The sequence below is a fragment of the Melozone crissalis genome, unplaced genomic scaffold (genome assembly GCF_028551555.1).
Source record: "Melozone crissalis strain CALT ecotype California unplaced genomic scaffold, PUWL_Pcris_2 ptg000020l_1, whole genome shotgun sequence".
In the NCBI taxonomy this organism is placed as follows: domain Eukaryota; kingdom Metazoa; phylum Chordata; class Aves; order Passeriformes; family Passerellidae; genus Melozone; species Melozone crissalis.
This window is the reverse complement of record NW_026535798.1, coordinates 489,935-507,809: the sequence shown is the minus strand read 5'-3', so window position 1 is coordinate 507,809 and position 17,875 is coordinate 489,935. Positions and strand designations below refer to the sequence as shown.

The following is a 17,875-nucleotide window of genomic DNA, read 5'->3' as shown; positions in this document are numbered from 1 at the left end:
CCTCAGTGCAGGTGACATCAACTCCGCTCCCTGCCAGGTTCCAGCTCCTCTCCAGGACAGGGATCTCAGGGAAATGGGGCCTCCCTGGGCATCACAGACCTGTCCTGCCCATCCAGGCCCTGTCCCTGTCCCTCACAGGCCCCAGGGACAGGGACACCATGCCCAGGCTCTGAACCTAGAGTGGTTTTTGTTTTGTTTTTCCTGCAATCACAATCCCAGCCAAGCTCTGCCCCCGCCTCTGCTCTGATTTCCCTGACCTGCAGCAGGATTTTATTGATCTCAGGGTGCTGTTAAATGAAGAAGTGATCTTGTTTTAGTGCCTGTTTTGCATCCCAGAGATGTTCAGGAGTGTTATTGTTGATTCTCAGTTTATTTATTGAAGCAGCAGCCAGGCAGGAATGAGGAACACTCCAAGAGGAAAAAAAACACCAGGAAAAGGAGCTTCAAAGCTTTCTGCATCTTTTGCCACCCCACTTTGAACAAGCTGGGGTGGGGAATTGATTTGGGTCCTTGTTAATTCAGAAAATTAAATTCCTACAGCCTAAAAATCTGCTCTGCTCCCATTTTCATTTGGGAATGAGCCTGGAAAAAATCCTTCCCAGCTCAGTTTGGGGTGGAATTTGCTGCTCTGCATCTCCCCTCAAGTGCATTCCTTGATTAGGAAGGCAGCAGGGCTGAGCTCCTCAACAGCCAAGGAAAAAAAATTGAATTATTGCCTTTGACAGGAGTTGCTGCATTTTGATTCTTCCAAACAAACCTCACTTTGTATCCAGGTATTATTCCTGAATAATCCAGCTAAGAGTGGGCAGAAAACTCTGGGAAAAGTGATCCATGGATTTTCAAGCACATTAATTAGCACTGTGGTCCTCACAACGCTCTCCCATTTCATTACTTTTCAATTCATCCTCCCAGATTATTAAAAATAAAAATATATCCCAGGAAGGATTAGCAAAAGGAATTTACTGACAACTTCCTGGGAAAAGATTCCAGGCACTGCACTTTGCTCAGTCTCACATATTCCAAATTTGCATCAGCACCACCTGGCCAGGTGCATTCCTGCAGGACAGAATTGGGGAATTGGTAGTCACATATAAAGCACAGAGGGGACAATTTTCTGTCCCCAAAGTAACAGAAAACCACTTAAAAAAAACTCTAAAACCCTAAAAGTAAACCTTAAAGCCCTAAAACTGGATCCCTGCATCCCAAGCCCACAACCTCACCTGGCCAGGTGCATTCCCGCAGGAGAAAATTGGGGAATTGGTATTCACACGTGAAGCACAGAAAAGAAAATTTTCTGTCCCCAAACTGACAAAAAACCACTTTAAAAAGCCCTAAAATCACTGGATCCCTGTGTGCCAAGCCCTCAGCTGCACCTGGCCAGGTACATTCCCTCAGGAGAAAATTGGGGTATTGGAACTCGCACATTTAGCACAGACGGGACAATTTTCTGCCCCCAAAGTGACAAAAAAACACTTAAAAAAAGCCCTAAACCCACTGGATCCTGGCATATCAAGCCCTCCAGCCTCACCTGGCCAGGTGCCTTCTGCTACTCACGCATACAGCACAGAGGGAACAATTTAAGGAAATCCAATTTTCTGTCCCCAAAGTGACAGAAAACCACTAAAAAAAAAGCCCCAAAACCACTGGATCCCTGCAGCCCCACCTGGCCAGGTGCATTTTGGGACTCACACATAAAGCACAGATGGGACAATTTAAGGAAATCCAATTTTCTGTCCCAAAAGTGACAACCAGCCCCAAACCCACTGGATCCCTGCATCCTAAACCCTCAGCCCCACCTGGCCAGGTGCATTCCTGCAGGAGAAAACTGGGGAATTGGAATTCACACATAAAGCTCAGAGGGGACAATTTTCTGTCCCCAAAGTGACAGAAAACCACCAAAAAAAATATCCCTAGACCCACTGGATTCTGGCATCCCAAGCCCTCAGCCCCACCTGGCCAGGTGCAATCCTGCAGGATGGTACTCACACATAAAGCACAGATAGGACAATTTAAGGAAATCCAACTTTCTGTCCCAAAAGTGACAACCAGCCCCAAACCCACTGGATCCCTGCATCCTAAACCCTCAGCCCCACCTGGCCAGGTGCATTCCTGCAGGAGAGAATTGGTACTGACACCTAGTGCACAGAGGGGACAATTCTCTGTCCCCAAAGTGACAGAAAACCACTGAAAAAAAGCCCTAAACCCACTGGATCCTGGCATATCAAGCCCTCCAGCCTCACCTGGGCAGGTGCATTCTGCTACTCACACATAAAGCACAGAGGGAACAATTTAAGGAAATCCAATTTTCTGTCCCCAAAGTGACAACCAGCCCCAAACCCACCAGATCCCTGCATGCCAAGCCATGCAGGTACAGGTGCATTCCTGCAGGGGGGAATTGGAACTCACACATAAAGCTCAGAGGGGACAATTTTCTGTCCCCAAAGTGACAGAAAACCACTAAAAAAAAAGCCCCAAAACCACTGGATCCCTGCAGCCCCACCTGGCCAGGTGCATTTTGGGACTCACACATAAAGCACAGATGGGACAATTTAAGGAAATCCAAATTTCTGTCCCCAAAGTGACAACCAGCCCCAAAACCCACTGGATCCCTGCATCCTAAACCCTCAGCCCCACCTGGCCAGGTGCATTCTGGTACTCTCACATAAAGCACAGATGGGACAATTTAAGGAAATCCAATTTTCTGTCCCAAAAGTGACAACCAGCCCCAAACCCACTGGATCCCTGCATCCTAAACCCTCAGCCCCACCTGGCCAGGTGCATTCCTGCAGGAGAAAACTGGGGAATTGGAATTCACACATAAAGCTCAGAGGGGACAATTTTCTGTCCCCAAAGTGACAGAAAACCACCAAAAAAAATATCCCTAGACCCACTGGATTCTGGCATCCCAAGCCCTCAGCCCCACCTGGCCAGGTGCAATCCTGCAGGATGGTACTCACACATAAAGCACAGATAGGACAATTTAAGGAAATCCAATTTTCTGTCCCAAAAGTGACAACCAGCCCCAAACCCACTGGATCCCTGCATCCTAAACCCTCAGCCCCACCTGGCCAGGTGCATTCCTGCAGGAGAGAATTGGTACTGACACCTAGTGCACAGAGGGGACAATTCTCTGTCCCCAAAGTGACAGAAAACCACTGAAAAAAAGCCCTAAACCCACTGGATCCTGGCATATCAAGCCCTCCAGCCTCACCTGGGCAGGTGCATTCTGCCACTCACACACAAAGCACAGAGGGAACAATTTAAGGAAATCCAATTTTCTGTCCCCAAAGTGACAACCAGCCCCAAAACCCACTGGATCCCTGCATCCTAAACCCTCAGCCCCACCTGGCCAGGTGCAATCCCACAAGAGGGAATTGAGGAATTGGTACTCACACATAGAGCACGGATTTCTGGTCTCCGACCTGGCCTCCATCCCCCACTGTCAGGGTGTCGTAGCCTCTCTCCAGCTCGAACTCCTCGAAGGTGAGTTTGATCACCTGCCAAAGACACAATTAACACAATTAATTCATCAATTAACACCAAGCCCTGCTCGTGGATCCCGCAGCAGCTCCCAAGAGCATCGAAATCTCCAAAACATCCCAAAAAGTTGGGTGGTTTTTCTTGGTTTTTTGTTAGGTTTTTTTGGGTTTTTTGGGGTTTTTTTGGTTTTTTTTTTCTCTGAAATCTGGAAATGTAATTAATTTAATTTAATTATTTAATGATTTATATTTATTGATGATTTATATTTATTGATGATTTTTGTTAAAGAGCCAGGGAGCCACCAACACCCCAAACCTGGATCTGCTGAAGTAACAGAACAGCAGCTCATGCAGTTCTAACCTGAAGCTTTACAAGCTTGTATTTATTTACCTATTTTCCTTTTTCTTTTTTTGAACATTGTATTTATTTATCCATTTTCCTGGTTTTTTTGTTATTGTGTTTTTTTGCGTATTTTTGGTTTTTTTTAATATTGTGTTTATTTACCCATTTTATTTATTTACCCATTTTCCTGGTTTGTTTTTTTAAATATTGTGTTTATTTACCCACTTTATTTATTTACCCATTTTCCTGGGTTTTTTTTTAATATTGTATTTATTTATCCATTTTCCTGGTTTGTTTTTTTTAATATTGTATTTATTTACCCATTTCCTGGTTTGTTTTTGTGTTGAATATTGTATTTATTTCCCCATTTCCTGTTTTTTTATTTTTTAAATATTGTATTTATTTACCTATTTTCCTGGGTTTTTTTGCTCTGAAAGTTGGAAATGCAATAATTTAATTAAATTATTTACTGATTTGTTAAAGAGCCAGAGAGCCACAGAACCCCCAAACCTGGAACCGCTAAAGTGACAGCAAAGCCAGGAAAATGGGAAAATGAGATGAAACTCCTGATTCCGAAGTGATTGGAAGTTCAGTCACATTTTGAGGAGAAAAATCCACAATAATTCACTCCAGCGGCTCTAACCTGAAGCTTTCCAAGCTCATTCCTCATTTCCCTGCCCTCAGGGTCCAGAATTTCCCCCTCCTTTTGGGATAAATCATCCCCTTCTCCCTCCATCAGCTTGGACGTGGCTTTTTTTGGGAATAACCCCAGGAGAAACCTCAACCAGCAACATCCATTGTGTCAAAAAAAAGGCCAGAAATAGCTTTTATGCAAATTCCCCAATTATCATATGCATTTCTCAGCTCCCCAGAGATTTCTTTTCCCCACTGTGGTTGGAATTAATTCCCAAAGCACCAGGGCCCAGCTAAAAAAACCCCTGAATATTCCCAAAAGAGGTTTTGATGTCCCCAATCTGCAGTGGAAAAAAATCCCAATTTGTCAGTGAGGAGGCCTCAGCCCTGTGGATGCAAAATTCCCAATTTTGAGGGGAAAATTGTAAATTTGGAGGGGATTTTGGGGCTCAGTGGGTCTCAGGCTCTTTTTTTAACAAATATAGAGCAGAAGACTTGCAAATAATTCCTAAATTCAGCTCCCTGCTTCTTCCAAAGCTCCATGGAGCAGGAGCTGATCAAAAAACCACTGAGACCATGAAAAGATTACAAAAAAAAAAATTACAAAATATTCTTTCCAAGTATTTTATGGGAATTATTGGAAGTAATTCATCCCAAATCCTTCCCTCAGCCAGGAAATGCTGGGATCATCCATGAGGGACAAGCAGGGAGAGCTGTGACCTTCCCAAAGTTTTTGTTGCTTTCCTCCCAACCCTCCCTGCTCCAGGAGAGCTTTTCCCAACCTGGAAATTAAAGTTTCTACCATGAAACACCTAAAACCAAAAGAATCCCTTCAAAAAGTGACATTAATTGAATTAATTAAAGCTATTTATCATTTCAAAGGCAATGGGATCTCCTCTTCCAGCTGACAAATTTCCATATTTCTGGGGATGATGGAGCAGAACCTGCGGTTCCTTGGTGGGAAATCCTAAAATTAATGGATTTGACCAATTCCAATCTCCTTTAGGATTTAGGAAAGCAGGGAGAGCTGTGGCCTTCCCACAGGGGTTGCTGATTTTTTCTTCCCTGCTTCAGGAGAGGTTTTCCCTCCCTGTAAACGACACTGAAACACCTAAACCCAAGAAAAATCCCTCAAAACCTGACATTAATTGAATTAATTAAAGCTGTTTATCATTTCAAAGGCAAAGGCAATGGGATCTCCTCTCACAGCTCAAAAATTTCCAAATTTCAGTGCAGGATGGAGCAGAACCTGCAGTTCCTTGTGCTGTGGAATCTCTGATCCAAGCTGGGAAATCTTAAAATTAATGCATTTGACCAATTCCAATCTCCTTTAAGATTTAGGAAAGCAGGGAGAGCTGTGGACTTCCCAAAGGATTTGGTGCTTTTCTTCCTTGCTTTAGGTTTTCCCTCCCTGTAAACGACACTGAAACACCCAAACACCTCAAAAAATCCTTCAAAAATTGACATTAATTGAATTAATTAAAGCTATTTATCATTTCAAAGGCAAAGGGATCTCCTCTCACAGCTGACAAATTTCCGTATTTCTGTGGATGACAGAGCAGAACCTGCAGTTCCTTGTTGGGAAATCTGAAAATGGATGGATTTGACCAATTCCAATCTCATTTATGTACAGGTATGACAGCCCTGGCCTGGGAATGATCAATCCCTGTCCATTTTCCCCTGGCAATGGGAATTGTTTGGTGCCCTCACAGCTTTTTCCAGTCTCACCCCATTACAAGGAGAGCCAGGGCTCATATTTAAATTTAAACCAGTGCAAAAATGTCAATAAATTCACAATGCTGCATAAATAGCATGAGATAGACCCAAACCTCACTCCTCTGCCCTTGGGGGCTGAAATCCTGCTGGATAAAGGGGAAAAAATTGGGAAAAATCAGCATTCCTGGCACAGCCTCCCTGCCCCGATGAGCTGGGCACCTCCCCACACCAGATATCAAAGGGGCTTCGATTGCAAATAATTACACTCACTTTTAATTACAACCCTGAACTAAACGAGCCTTCAGCAGGGAGGGAAGGGCAGGGATTTCAGGACAGCTGGGAAAACACAGGGAAGAGTGTGTGGGGACAGAAACTGAGCCTGGGGGGCTGAAAAAACCCCGAATGTGAGAGCGAGGAGGGGCTGGAAAAGGTTTCCCTCTGGATCCCAAAGTGGAAAGGGCTTGGAGCAACCTGGGATAGTGGAGGGGTCTGGATGTGTTTAAAGTGTCTGGATGTGTTTGAAAGTGTCTGGATGAGTTTGGATGTGTCTGGAAGTATCTGCATGAGTTTGGAAGCGTCTGGATGAGTTTGGAAATGTCTGGGTGAGTCTGAACATGTCTGGAAGTATCTGGATGAGTTTGGAAGTGTCTGGATGTGTTTGGATGAGTCTGGATGTGTCAGGAATTGTCTGCATTTGTTTGGATGTATCTCGATGTGCATGGGTATGTTTGGAGGTGTCTGGATTTGTCTGGATGTTCCTGGATGTCCTTGGATGTGTCTGGAAGTATTTGGAAGCATCTGGATGTGTCTGGATCTGTTTGGAAGTGTCTGGATGTCTCTGGATGTTTTGGAAGTGTTTGGATGGGCCTGGAGGTGTCTGGAATTGTTTGGACGTGTCTGGAATTGTCTGGAAGCACAGCTACCTTTCAGGGGTTGTGGAGGGTGATGAGGTGACCCCCGAGTGTCCCTTTGTCCAGGCTGAGCTCCCTCAGTGGTTCCTCAAAGGGTTTGTGTTCCCCAGCTCAAGAATCCCAACATCCCTCCCAAACTGAGGGCCCAGAAGCACAAGCACCTCTCAGGAAGGTGATGAGGGCACCCCTAAGCCTCCTTTTGTCCAGGACAAACACCCCCAACTCCCTCCGGGGTTCCTCACAGGGTTTGTGCTCCCAGCCCCTCTGATCAGCTCAAGAGTCCCAAAATCCTCCCAAACTGAGAGTCCAGAAGCACAGGCACCTTTCAGGAGCTGCAGAGAGTGATGAGGGCACCCCTGAGCCTCCTTTTGTCCCTCAGTGGTTCCTCACAGGGTTTGTGTTCCCAGCCTCTCTGGATGAGCTCCCAATGTCCTTTGCAAGCTGAGGGCCCAGAAGCAAGGGAACCTTTCAGGGCTGTGGAGGGTGATGAGGTGACCCCTCTGAGGGTTTCTGAACCCCTCTGGATGAGCTCAAGAGTCCCAACATCCTTCCCAAACTGAGGGCCCAGAAGCACAGCCACCTTTCAGGAGCTTTGGAGGGTGATGAGGTCACCCCTGAGTCTCCTTCTGTCCAGGCCAGCTCCCTCAGTGGCTCCTCACTCAGGGGTTGTGGAGGGTGATGAGGTGACCCCCGAGTGTCCATCTGTCCAGGCCAAGCCCCCCAGCTCCCTCAGTGGCTCCTCACTCAGGGGTTGTGCAGGGTGACGAGGTGACCCCCGAGTGTCCATCTGTCCAGGCCAAGCCCCCCAGCTCCCTCAGTGCTTCCTCACTCAGGGGTTGTGCAGGGTGACGAGGTGACCCCCGAGTGTCCATCTGTCCAGGCCAAGCCCCCCAGCTCCCTCAGTGCTTCCTCACTCAGGGGTTGTGCAGGGTGACGAGGTGACCCCTGAGTGTCCGTCTGTCCAGCCAAGCCCCCCAGCTCACCTTGGCGGGGTTGAGGGCGGTGATGACCCACACGCAGTAGGCGTTGTTGTCGTACTGCACGGGGTAGTTGGGGGACGTGATGACGCCGCTGGGCCCGCGCAGGTACGTGTCACACATCCTGGCTGGGGACACAAATGGGGACACTCAGCGCTGCTGGGGGGGCAGGAGGAGGGATGAGCTTGGGATGGAGGTGGGAGGAGGTGGAAAAGGGAAGAGGGGGGAAAAATGGAGAAGTTGGTGTTTTCACGGCCTACACTGCTCCTTTTTTACACCCGGGTGGTGAAAATGAGGGGTTTCTCTGTGAGGACTGGGGCCATCAACCCTTGATCCCAAAAACCCCTGATCCCATCAAACCTTGACCCCATCAATCACTGATCTCATCAAACCCCGATCCCATCAATCACTGACCCCACCAAGCCCCAATCCTAATAGTCCCTGATCCCATCAAACCCTGATCCTATAAAACCTCTGATCCCATCAATGCCTGATGCCAACAATCTCTAATCCCATCAACCTCTGATCCCAACAAACCCTGATTTCACCCAAACCTGATCCCCAACAATCCGTGATCCCAACAACCTCTGATCCCATAAAATCCTGATCCCATCAATCCCTGATCTCACCCAAACCTGATCCCATCAATGCCTGATGCCATCAAACCCTGATCCCATCAAACCCAGATCCCAACAACCCCTGTCTCACCCAAATCTAATCCCAACAACCTCCGATCCCATCAAACCTAATTCCCCAACAATCCATGATCCCAACAACCCCAAACCCATAAAACCCTGATGCCAGCAACTCCTGAACCAACCCAAACCTGATCCAAATAATTCCTGATCTGAACAAACCCTGATCCCAAAAACCCCTGATCCCAGCAAATCCTGATCTCACCCAACTGATCCCAACAACTCCTGATCATACCCAAATATGATCCCAATAAACCCCAATCCCATCAACCCATGATCCCAACAAACCCTGATCCCACCAAACCCCAATTCCATCAATCCTTGTTCCCACTTCCCCTCAGACCAACACCCAACTCTCTATGCTCACATTGATTTATTTCCTTTTTTCCCCTCACAAAAACCCTTCCCCAACCAGGCCAGGAATGACACAACTCCTTCCTGATGTCCCCAAAAAACCCCATTCCCTTTCTTCCTGCACATCAAACCCCCAAAACACTGCACAGCCAGGATTTATTAGGTCATTATTAAGTATTTATCAGCTGGTTTCCTTCTGTGGGCTCAGAACTAAGGTGGAAACTCAGCTCTGCATCTTCAAAACACCTCAGGTAAAGGAAAAACTGGAAAAAGTGCTTAAGCAGGGAAAATTTTGCCTGTGGAATGCCTTTGATGTAATATTTAGCTGAAATATTCCACAAAAAAAAGGTGGGGAAAAACATCCTGGTTCTGGAAATATCCTCTGCTGTGACAGAGCCTCAAATTAATTTATTGTTGAAGTTTATTTATTTATTTAAATGTATTATTTAATTTTGGAGATGTATTTGCATTTTTGGAGTCTGCAAAGGTTTTTTTTCTTTGTAAAATATAGAAAATCATCTCCTGGCCAAGCTGTGGGAAGAGAACTTTCCCCCAAAGTTTTCTCACTGGAGATTAAAAAATTATTGAAGCCCAAGGGGTTAAAATCTGTGACTGACTGGAGAATTTGAGAGAAACACAATTTTAAAAAATGGCACAAACTGGGAGAAAAATTGGCAGAAAGCTGAAATAAAATTGAAACTTTTTAAATAGAAAAAAAACCCCCAAAATATGAAAGTCAGCAGCTAAAAAAATTAAGTTGATTCACAGAAACAGAATAATGCTGGCAAATCCTTTCTTATCTCTTGTGGGAGGACACCATAAATTTCCTTTACAGTGTCACATATTTATGCCAAATATCCTCTTACACTGATTCAATTTATTCCAGGCTTGTTTCAAGAATTACATGGGATTCCAAAGCCTTGAAAAAATCTGCAGATGAAATTAAAGAAAAAAAGAACCGGGGGAAAAAAAACCCTATTTATGATTTTAAGAGCTTTAAAGGGATTCAATTAAAAATATTACAAGTTGTTCTTTATTAGCATTACAAATATCACAATGTGACATTTCGGAGAGGGAATGAAAACAAAATGGCCAAGGGCAAAATGGGAAAAATGAGAAAAAAATTCCATTCCCTGATGGCTCATGGCACAGGATGAGGCTCCCGGGGAAGCACAGCCCCAAAATTCCACATTTCCAGTTAAAAATCTCCCTCCAGCTCTGCTTTTCCAGGTTTTATTCCTGTCTTTCCTCTTACAGGAGAAGGAGGAGAGGGGAGAAAACACCTGGGATGAGGAGAGGGGTGATCCTGCTCAGGTTTGACATTCCTGAATTAAAAGAATGTTCTGGAGAGAGAGAAAGGAAGGGATTTAGGGATATTCATGGAGGAGTCTGTGAGGGGAAAAGGAGGTGCAGAAACAGGGGCTGAAAAAACCTTTAAAGTGAGGGTGAGAAGGCCCTAAGGAAGATTTCCCAGAGAAATTTGGATGCCCCATCCTTGGAAGTGTCCAAGGCCAGCCTGGGATGGGGAAGGTCTCCCTACCCATGGAACAACATTTTCCTTAAGGTTCCTCCCAACCCAAACCCCTCTGGGACTCTGACCTGGCCAAGGAATGACCTGAGGGCAGGATGGGTGAGAAATGGACAGGAAGGAGCTGGGAATTCCCAAAAATCCCCATATCCAGCCAAACTGAGCCCCTCAGATTCCCTCTAAATTCCTGGGAATGTCCAAGGCCAGCATGGAGGGACAGTGGAAGGAGCAGGATTGTCCAACCCAAACCATTCTGGGATTATTCGACCTGAGGGGAGGATGGGTATGGAAAAGGGACAGGAAGGAGCTGGGAATTCCTACAAATCCCAAAATCCAGCCAAGATGAGCTCCCTCAGACTCCCCCTGAATCCCTGGGAGTGTCCAAGACAAGTGGAATGAGCAGGATGGTCCTCAATATCCCTCCAACCCAAACCATTCTGAGATTCGACCCGAGGGCAGGATGGATGATGGAAAAGGGACAGGAAGGAACTAGAATACCTAAAAATCCCAAAATTCAGCCAGACTCCCCCTGGATCCCTGGGAGTGTCCAAGGCCAGCTTGGAGGAACAGTGGAAGGAGCAGGATGGTCCTCAATGTCCCTCCAACCCAAACCATTCTGAGATTCGACCCAAGGGCAGGATGGGTGATGGAAAAGGGACAGGAAGGAGCTGGGAATTCCCAAAAATCCCCAAATCCAGCCAGGCAGAGCCCTCACCTCTGCAGACAGGCCGGTGGTCGCTCCAGGCCACAATGATGTCGCTGACTCTCTTGCAGGTGATGCTCTTGGAGCCCTGCAGGTCGTAGCCCTCGTTGCAGGAGAACTGGATGCTGGAGCCCAGCCTGGAGAGGGGACACAGGGGACATCAGCCTGCTCCTGCACCCCAGGATTTGGGGCCAGGGCCATCCCCTGGCCCTGCAGCCAGCAGGAAGGGAGGAGGGACCAGCTCTGCCTCCCTTCTGCTGTGTCTGCCCCAGATGCTGATGCCCAAATCCCAAATTTTAGTGACATTTCAGTGGGAATTTCATCCTGGGAGAGGACGTGCTCAGCGGACATTCTCATAAAGTGAAATAAAATTCTTTATCAACTGCTGAGAGTTCTGCTCTTTGTTCTGTGGTTTGGATTCTGAGCTTTGTTCACTGGGGTAACACAATCAGCAGCTGGGAATTCATCCCGTGGAATTTAGGGACTTTATGGGATTCCCTTTCTTCTGCCCTCTCTCCTTTGCTGGGTTTGAGGAGAATTTGACAGACTGGGATTTGATTGAGAGGCACTTTCCATGAGCAAAACAGCTCCTGGAATCCCAAATTTTAGTGACATTTCAGTGGGAATTTCACCCACAGCTCTGAGAGAGGACACATTCAGAATTCTCATAAAATGAAATAAAAATCTTTATCAACTGCTGAGAGTTCTGCTCTTTGTTCGGTGGTTTGGATTCTGAACTTTGTTCACTGGAGTAACACCATCAGCAGCTGGGAATTCATCCCATGGAATTTAGGGACTGTTGGGATTCCCTTTCCTCTGCTTGGACTTGAGGAGGATTTGACAGTCTGGGATTTGATTGAGAGACACTTTTCATGAGCAAAACAGCCCTGGGCAGCAGAATCAGATGAAATATTGATTCCCCATGGCCACCAACAGCTGGGGCATCCCTGCAAAGCAAAACTGGGAACTGGAAAGGAACAACAGCTCTGGTTTAAACTTCCTAAGCCCCAATTAGCTGGCACCACACAGGCTCAGTGACAAGGAACCTCAGCCACCTCAAATTCTCTAAGGGCAGGGCCATGCTGGGGTTTGAGCTAATTTGAAAAGTGATTTCTTTCTTTTGGCCGTTTCAGTTTTTCCAGGGGAGGGATGACAGCACAAAACCTGGATTGGGAAAGGATAAAAACACTCCAAGAGATCTTTGTGGAACAGCACACACAGGAAGGGTTTTACACACGTGTTCCCCAAAACTGGGCAGGATTTTGGGAGGGGGACAAAGCAAACAGAGCCCCCCCACACCAGGAGCACACCCAGGAGCTCATGCACAGAACACACAGAAAATATTCTTACCTAAAATCGTTGCCTATCCTTTTACCTCTCTCGGGAATCCCAGGGTCTGGACACAAATTATGTCCCTGGGACACACCAACCTGAGTTACTACAAAGCAAAAAAACAGCACATACAGACACAGAATAGCAAAAGGAACAATTCTTTCAGCAGCTGGCTTGGTGGATGTGGCGAGAAAAATGGCAACTGGAAGCTCAGAAACCTCAATGTTTTATTCCACAAAAACAACAGCTTTGGAAACAAATATCCTGCTCAGTTTACACACCTGAGTGTTTTCTAGGAAATGCCAGCTAGGGACACAGTTTCCCCTCCATTCCACTACAGAAATACCTCTGGATAAGTTGATTTTTGGGTATTTTTTTCCATTCTGCTAAATGACACCAATCACAGAGCCTGTTTGTTATGATTAAAGCCCCACCTGCCACCCTCCAAGGTGACCTCAGAGCCCTCAAAAACCCAGCCCAGTGTGCCAGGGAAAGAAAACAACTCCATGGAAAGGCAGGGAGTGATCCCAGGAGGGAAAAACCAAGCACAGAACGAGAGGGAGAAAGGAGAGGGGGATGCAAGTCGAGGGTTTGAAAGCCAAGTCATTTAGTTGGAACATGGAGAAAAATTTATGGAGCAACCTGGATGCCAACAAACATGAAATCCATGGGGTGGTGGCCAGCACTGCAGAAAGCTCCCAGCTCCACCCTCCCCATTTCCAGCCCTCTCACGGCACAAAGGAGGGTTCAGGGTAGGGGAACCTGGGGGTCCCTCAGCCCTGGCACAATCCTGATTTCCAGGCTGAATTCCAGCACAGCAATAAAGGACAAAAGGGGGATTTTGCCACAGGAGCTCGATGGGATTTGGTTTTCTTCTCATCCAAACCTACAGCATGTTTCTCAGCCAAAAAAACTCCATTCCCTGATGGCTCATCGCACAGGATGACGCTCCTGGGGAAGCACAGCCCCAAAATTCCACATTCCACATGCTGAACCACTGAAAGAACCCCAATTTCCGTTCCACCTCTGCCCAGCACTGGATTACAGGGAAGAAAATCCCAATTTTATTCCAAGCATGGTGCCCCAAAGGAGGAGGGTGACACTGAGGTGACACCAGCCCCTTTCTCATGGCTCAGCAGCTGGAGCCCTGCAGGGGGAATGGGAGAATCCATGGGGAGAATCCACCCACACTGGACACACACAAAGCCAGGACCATCCAATATTTGGAATTAACCCCTGGTGCATCATCCCCAGCTACAGCTGTTCCTACAAGGAGGATGCTTCCCAATTTTGCTGATCCCAAAAATATTCCAGCTTCTCCTCAGCACTAACACTCTTCTGATGCCCTTTATGTTCTTTATAGGAATTTCCTTTTTAAGGCCCATTTTTCCTCCCTTCCCACCGTGCTGGAGCAGAGATGGGGCTGGGATTGTCCCCACAGGATGCTTTGGTGCTCACCTGTCTGTGTGGGAGGGCACAGAGCCATGGATTCATGGAAAACAACATGTGAGGTATTATTTTCCCATTTTCCATGTCCATAACCTGCCACAAACATATTTTATGAAAAATCCTTTCGTTAGGATCTTTTCTCCTGAGAAGCTGGGAAGCTTCAGCTTCTCCATGTTTTGCTGCTTTGGAATGTGATTTGGAGAACTGTTTACTCAGCATGTGAAATTGGTTTTATTTGATGACCAGTGACAGCCACCTGTGTCAAGGCTGTGAGCAGTCACAAGATTTTATTTCCTTTCCTTGAAATTTCCTTCCCTTCCTTCTGATGAAATATTTTCTTCTATTCTTTAGTATAGTTTTAATACATCATTTTCTTTTAATAAATATATATCATAAAATAATAAATCAGCCTCCTGAAACATGGAGTCAAGATTCTCATCTCTTCCCTCATCTTGGGATCCCTGTGAACACCACCACAATAACCCTTGGTAAGCTCAGTCAGCAGCAACCAAGCAGAATTTGACATCCCTACATTTTCTATAACTCCAAACTTTGCTTTGCCACTTTTCACCAGCCCAGAGGATTCCAAATCAGGAATCAGGAATGAATTCAGTGAAGGAAGGGAGAGCGCATGGATTCTACTCCCAGCTTCTGACAGGAAAAGTTTGGCTGAACGGAGTCCCCAGGTGCCACCACCATCCTTGGGTTCCTTCCCTGCACCCAGAGGTGATGCCTGTGCACAAGCAGCTCCAAAAAAAGGAAAATTCACCTCAGGATGAGGGACCCAATGAGAGTTTTATGTCCCAAAGCCGTGTAGGAGTGAAAGACAGTGCTCAAATTCTTGATTTTCCTCTGTAAAAACCTCCCTGACCACACACACACCTGTAACAACCACACACACAAAGCCAAGACCACCCAATATTTGGAATTAACCACCTGGGAACTCTTCCTCAAAGGAAAAATCCAATTCCCACAGCAAATTCCTCCTCCCATGGTCAAATCCCCCTCAGATCACCCCTTTTGTACCCCCAGAGTGGGCACTGCTGCCACTCCCAGTGATTATTTCCCATATCAGATAAAAATGGAGCCTGGAATTCAAAATTTTGGGAAGAAACAATCCCAGACCCCAGGAAAACAAAGAGAAACAATCCCAGATCCCCAGAAAAACCAAGGCCCCAGAGGAGAGTTTGTCACCCCCAATGCTGAGGCCCAAACCCAGCTCATGTCTCATTAGTGGAGATTCACTAACACCTAAAAACACGAACAGATAAAGCAGAGAACAGGGAAGATAAAGCTGAGGGAAGATATCTCCATATCCTGGGAGTTGGGGAATTTCTCTTTTAAAGAAAGTGAAAGAAAAGGAGGAGATGAATGAGATGCTAATTTACAGAAATTTTTGTTCTCTAGCTTTTGTTTTGAGCACACACACACACAAATAGAGGAGCCCGAAGGTTACAAAATGGATTTGTCATGCTGAGAATTTGCTGTGTTCACCTTCCCAAAGTTTCACCTGGGCTGGGCCATTCCCAAATAAACCCCTCAAGATTACTAGAAAAAAATTGTGATGAACTGCTCAATGTCTGCATTAGAAACTCAGGAATTCTCTCCCCCAACCATGGGATTGGTTTTCCATCCCCTCATCCTCCTGATTTTTTTCAATTTCTCCCTCCTCATGAATTCAGTGACAGCCAGTTCTGATTGTTCAGTTTGCCACTGTTAAAATCCTCTTTAATTTTATTTCTCATAATAAAAAAAACTTCACTGACAGATTCCCAAGGGACAATTTCTCACTGAATTTCAGAACTACAAAATAAAAGCAGCACCTAAAAAATAAACAATTTGACAAAGCCCCAGCATTTCTCAGCATGAGGAATTCAGTGAAAGGAGATGATGGGAAAGACTCCAGCAGGAATTAGATGGTTTAAAGGGTTAATCTGAGTGGTCACACCAGGGTAATTCCATGCAAACTTCTGGGAAAGATCCCAAAAACCAGACCTGAGAGCTTGGAGCTGATTTAGGGGTGCAGGGCTCACCCCAACGAGGTCCTGCTGCATTTCCAACCCCCAAAGTTCCTTCAGCACCCAAAAAACCAAGGATGAAGTGATTCCAGAACCTCAGTGACACCAACCCAGACACTGAATGCCCCCAAATTTAACAACACCAAGAGTGAAAAGGTCACAGCCAGGTCCTGACACTGGGAAAATCCAATCCCAGCTGGGAATGTTCCACCAGGACAGCTCCAAACCCCAATTTCCCAGCTGGGAGTGTTCTACCATGAGAGCTCCAAACCCCAGCTTATTTCCCAGCTGGGAATGTTCCAGAACAGCTCAGAAGATGAAGCTTCACAAGCACTCCCAAAAGTGCAGAATTCCCAGAGCATCTCCAGGCTGTCCCACCCAAGATCCAGGTGGTTCCTGTGTCCCACAGACACCTCCCCAAAATCCAGAAATTCCTACACACTTGAGACCTAAAAACTGCTCAACCCACCCCAAAAATGACTTTGCAAAGGAGATTTTGACCGAGCTGGACACACACAGAATTTCCAGTCCTTCATCCACAAGGCCCCAGGTGGCTCCTTGTCCCACAGACACCTCCCCAAAATCCAGAAATTCCCACAGACTTGGCTAAGACCTAAAAAATGCTCAATCCACCCCAAAAAATAACTTTGCAAAGGAGATTTTGACCCAGCTGCACACACACAGAAGTTGCAGTCCTTCACCCAAGTCCTTCCAGTCCTTCACCCACAAGGCCTCAGAATGCTCCTTGTCCCACAGACACCTCCCCAAAATCCAGAAATTCCTATACACTTGAGACCTAGAAACTGCTCAACCCACCCCAAAAATGACTTTGCAAAGAGGATTTTGACCAAGCTAAACATGCACAGAACTTCCAGTCCTTCACCCAGGGCCTCTCCAGGTGGGCCTCACCCAAACACCACACAACCCACTTGGATGCTGTTTTTTAAACCCAAACCACCACAATTCCCCCACTGTGGGAACTGGAATATCCACACTTACACTCTGCTTTCAGTGCCAGAAACAACCTCCAAAACATGGCTTAAAATCTCAAACTATTTCTTCTACCTAATTTATTTGTCTCTCAGTATTATCTCCCCTCCAGAAGTGATTAAAGCAAGATTTCCAAATAATTTCACTGATGGTGAGCAGTACAAGGCACTTAATTATGATTTAAAACAAACACAATCCACTATAACTGAGCCCAAGAAGCACTTCCCCACAGAATATTGAATTTTTATGGATTTTTTCCCTGCAATAACACAAGCAGCTGTTACATCACTACATTTTCACACAAAACACACCAGGTTTAATCTGACCAGGCAATCCCAAACCCAAAAACCTGCAGGATTTAAGAGTGGATCCTTCCAGGGAGGATTTTAGGCCAAGTTTTAGCAAACAGCACTTGAAAATAAAATATTGCTGGTAGGAATAATCAAAAATAAAACAGGGACTTGAAGGCTGGATTTGATCTTTTCCAGCCTTTAGGATTTTGTGGCAGAGCTTTAAGTGATACCAAGAGACACAAAAATTCCTGAATTTCTGGTATTTGAGCCAGAGCAACTGGAAATTGCTCTGGAATAGGAAATTTCTTTGGAATTATCTGTGATGCAAACTCAGCTCGCGGAGTTTTGGGAGCACAGAGGGGCTCAGCCAACCCTGCAAATCCAGCAGGGAGCAGAACAGATGAGGACTGCAAAAAATAAAAATAAAAATAAAATAAAAACCTGATTTTCCTGG

General features: G+C 46.0%; 1 protein-coding gene across 1 annotated transcript in view; it reads right to left on the bottom strand.

Moving 5' to 3' along the window:
* Positions 1-17,875, bottom strand: part of LOC128937656 (CUB and sushi domain-containing protein 2-like) — a 142,554-nt gene that overhangs the window by 114,603 nt on the left and 10,076 nt on the right. The window contains exons 4-7 of the mRNA XM_054277450.1: positions 12,690-12,777; positions 11,352-11,476; positions 8,066-8,187; positions 3,394-3,497 (exon numbers count right to left, since the gene is read on the bottom strand). Of these exons, the coding sequence (XP_054133425.1) occupies positions 3,394-3,497; positions 8,066-8,187; positions 11,352-11,476; positions 12,690-12,777 (439 nt within the window). The remainder of the gene's footprint in view (positions 1-3,393; positions 3,498-8,065; positions 8,188-11,351; positions 11,477-12,689; positions 12,778-17,875) is intronic.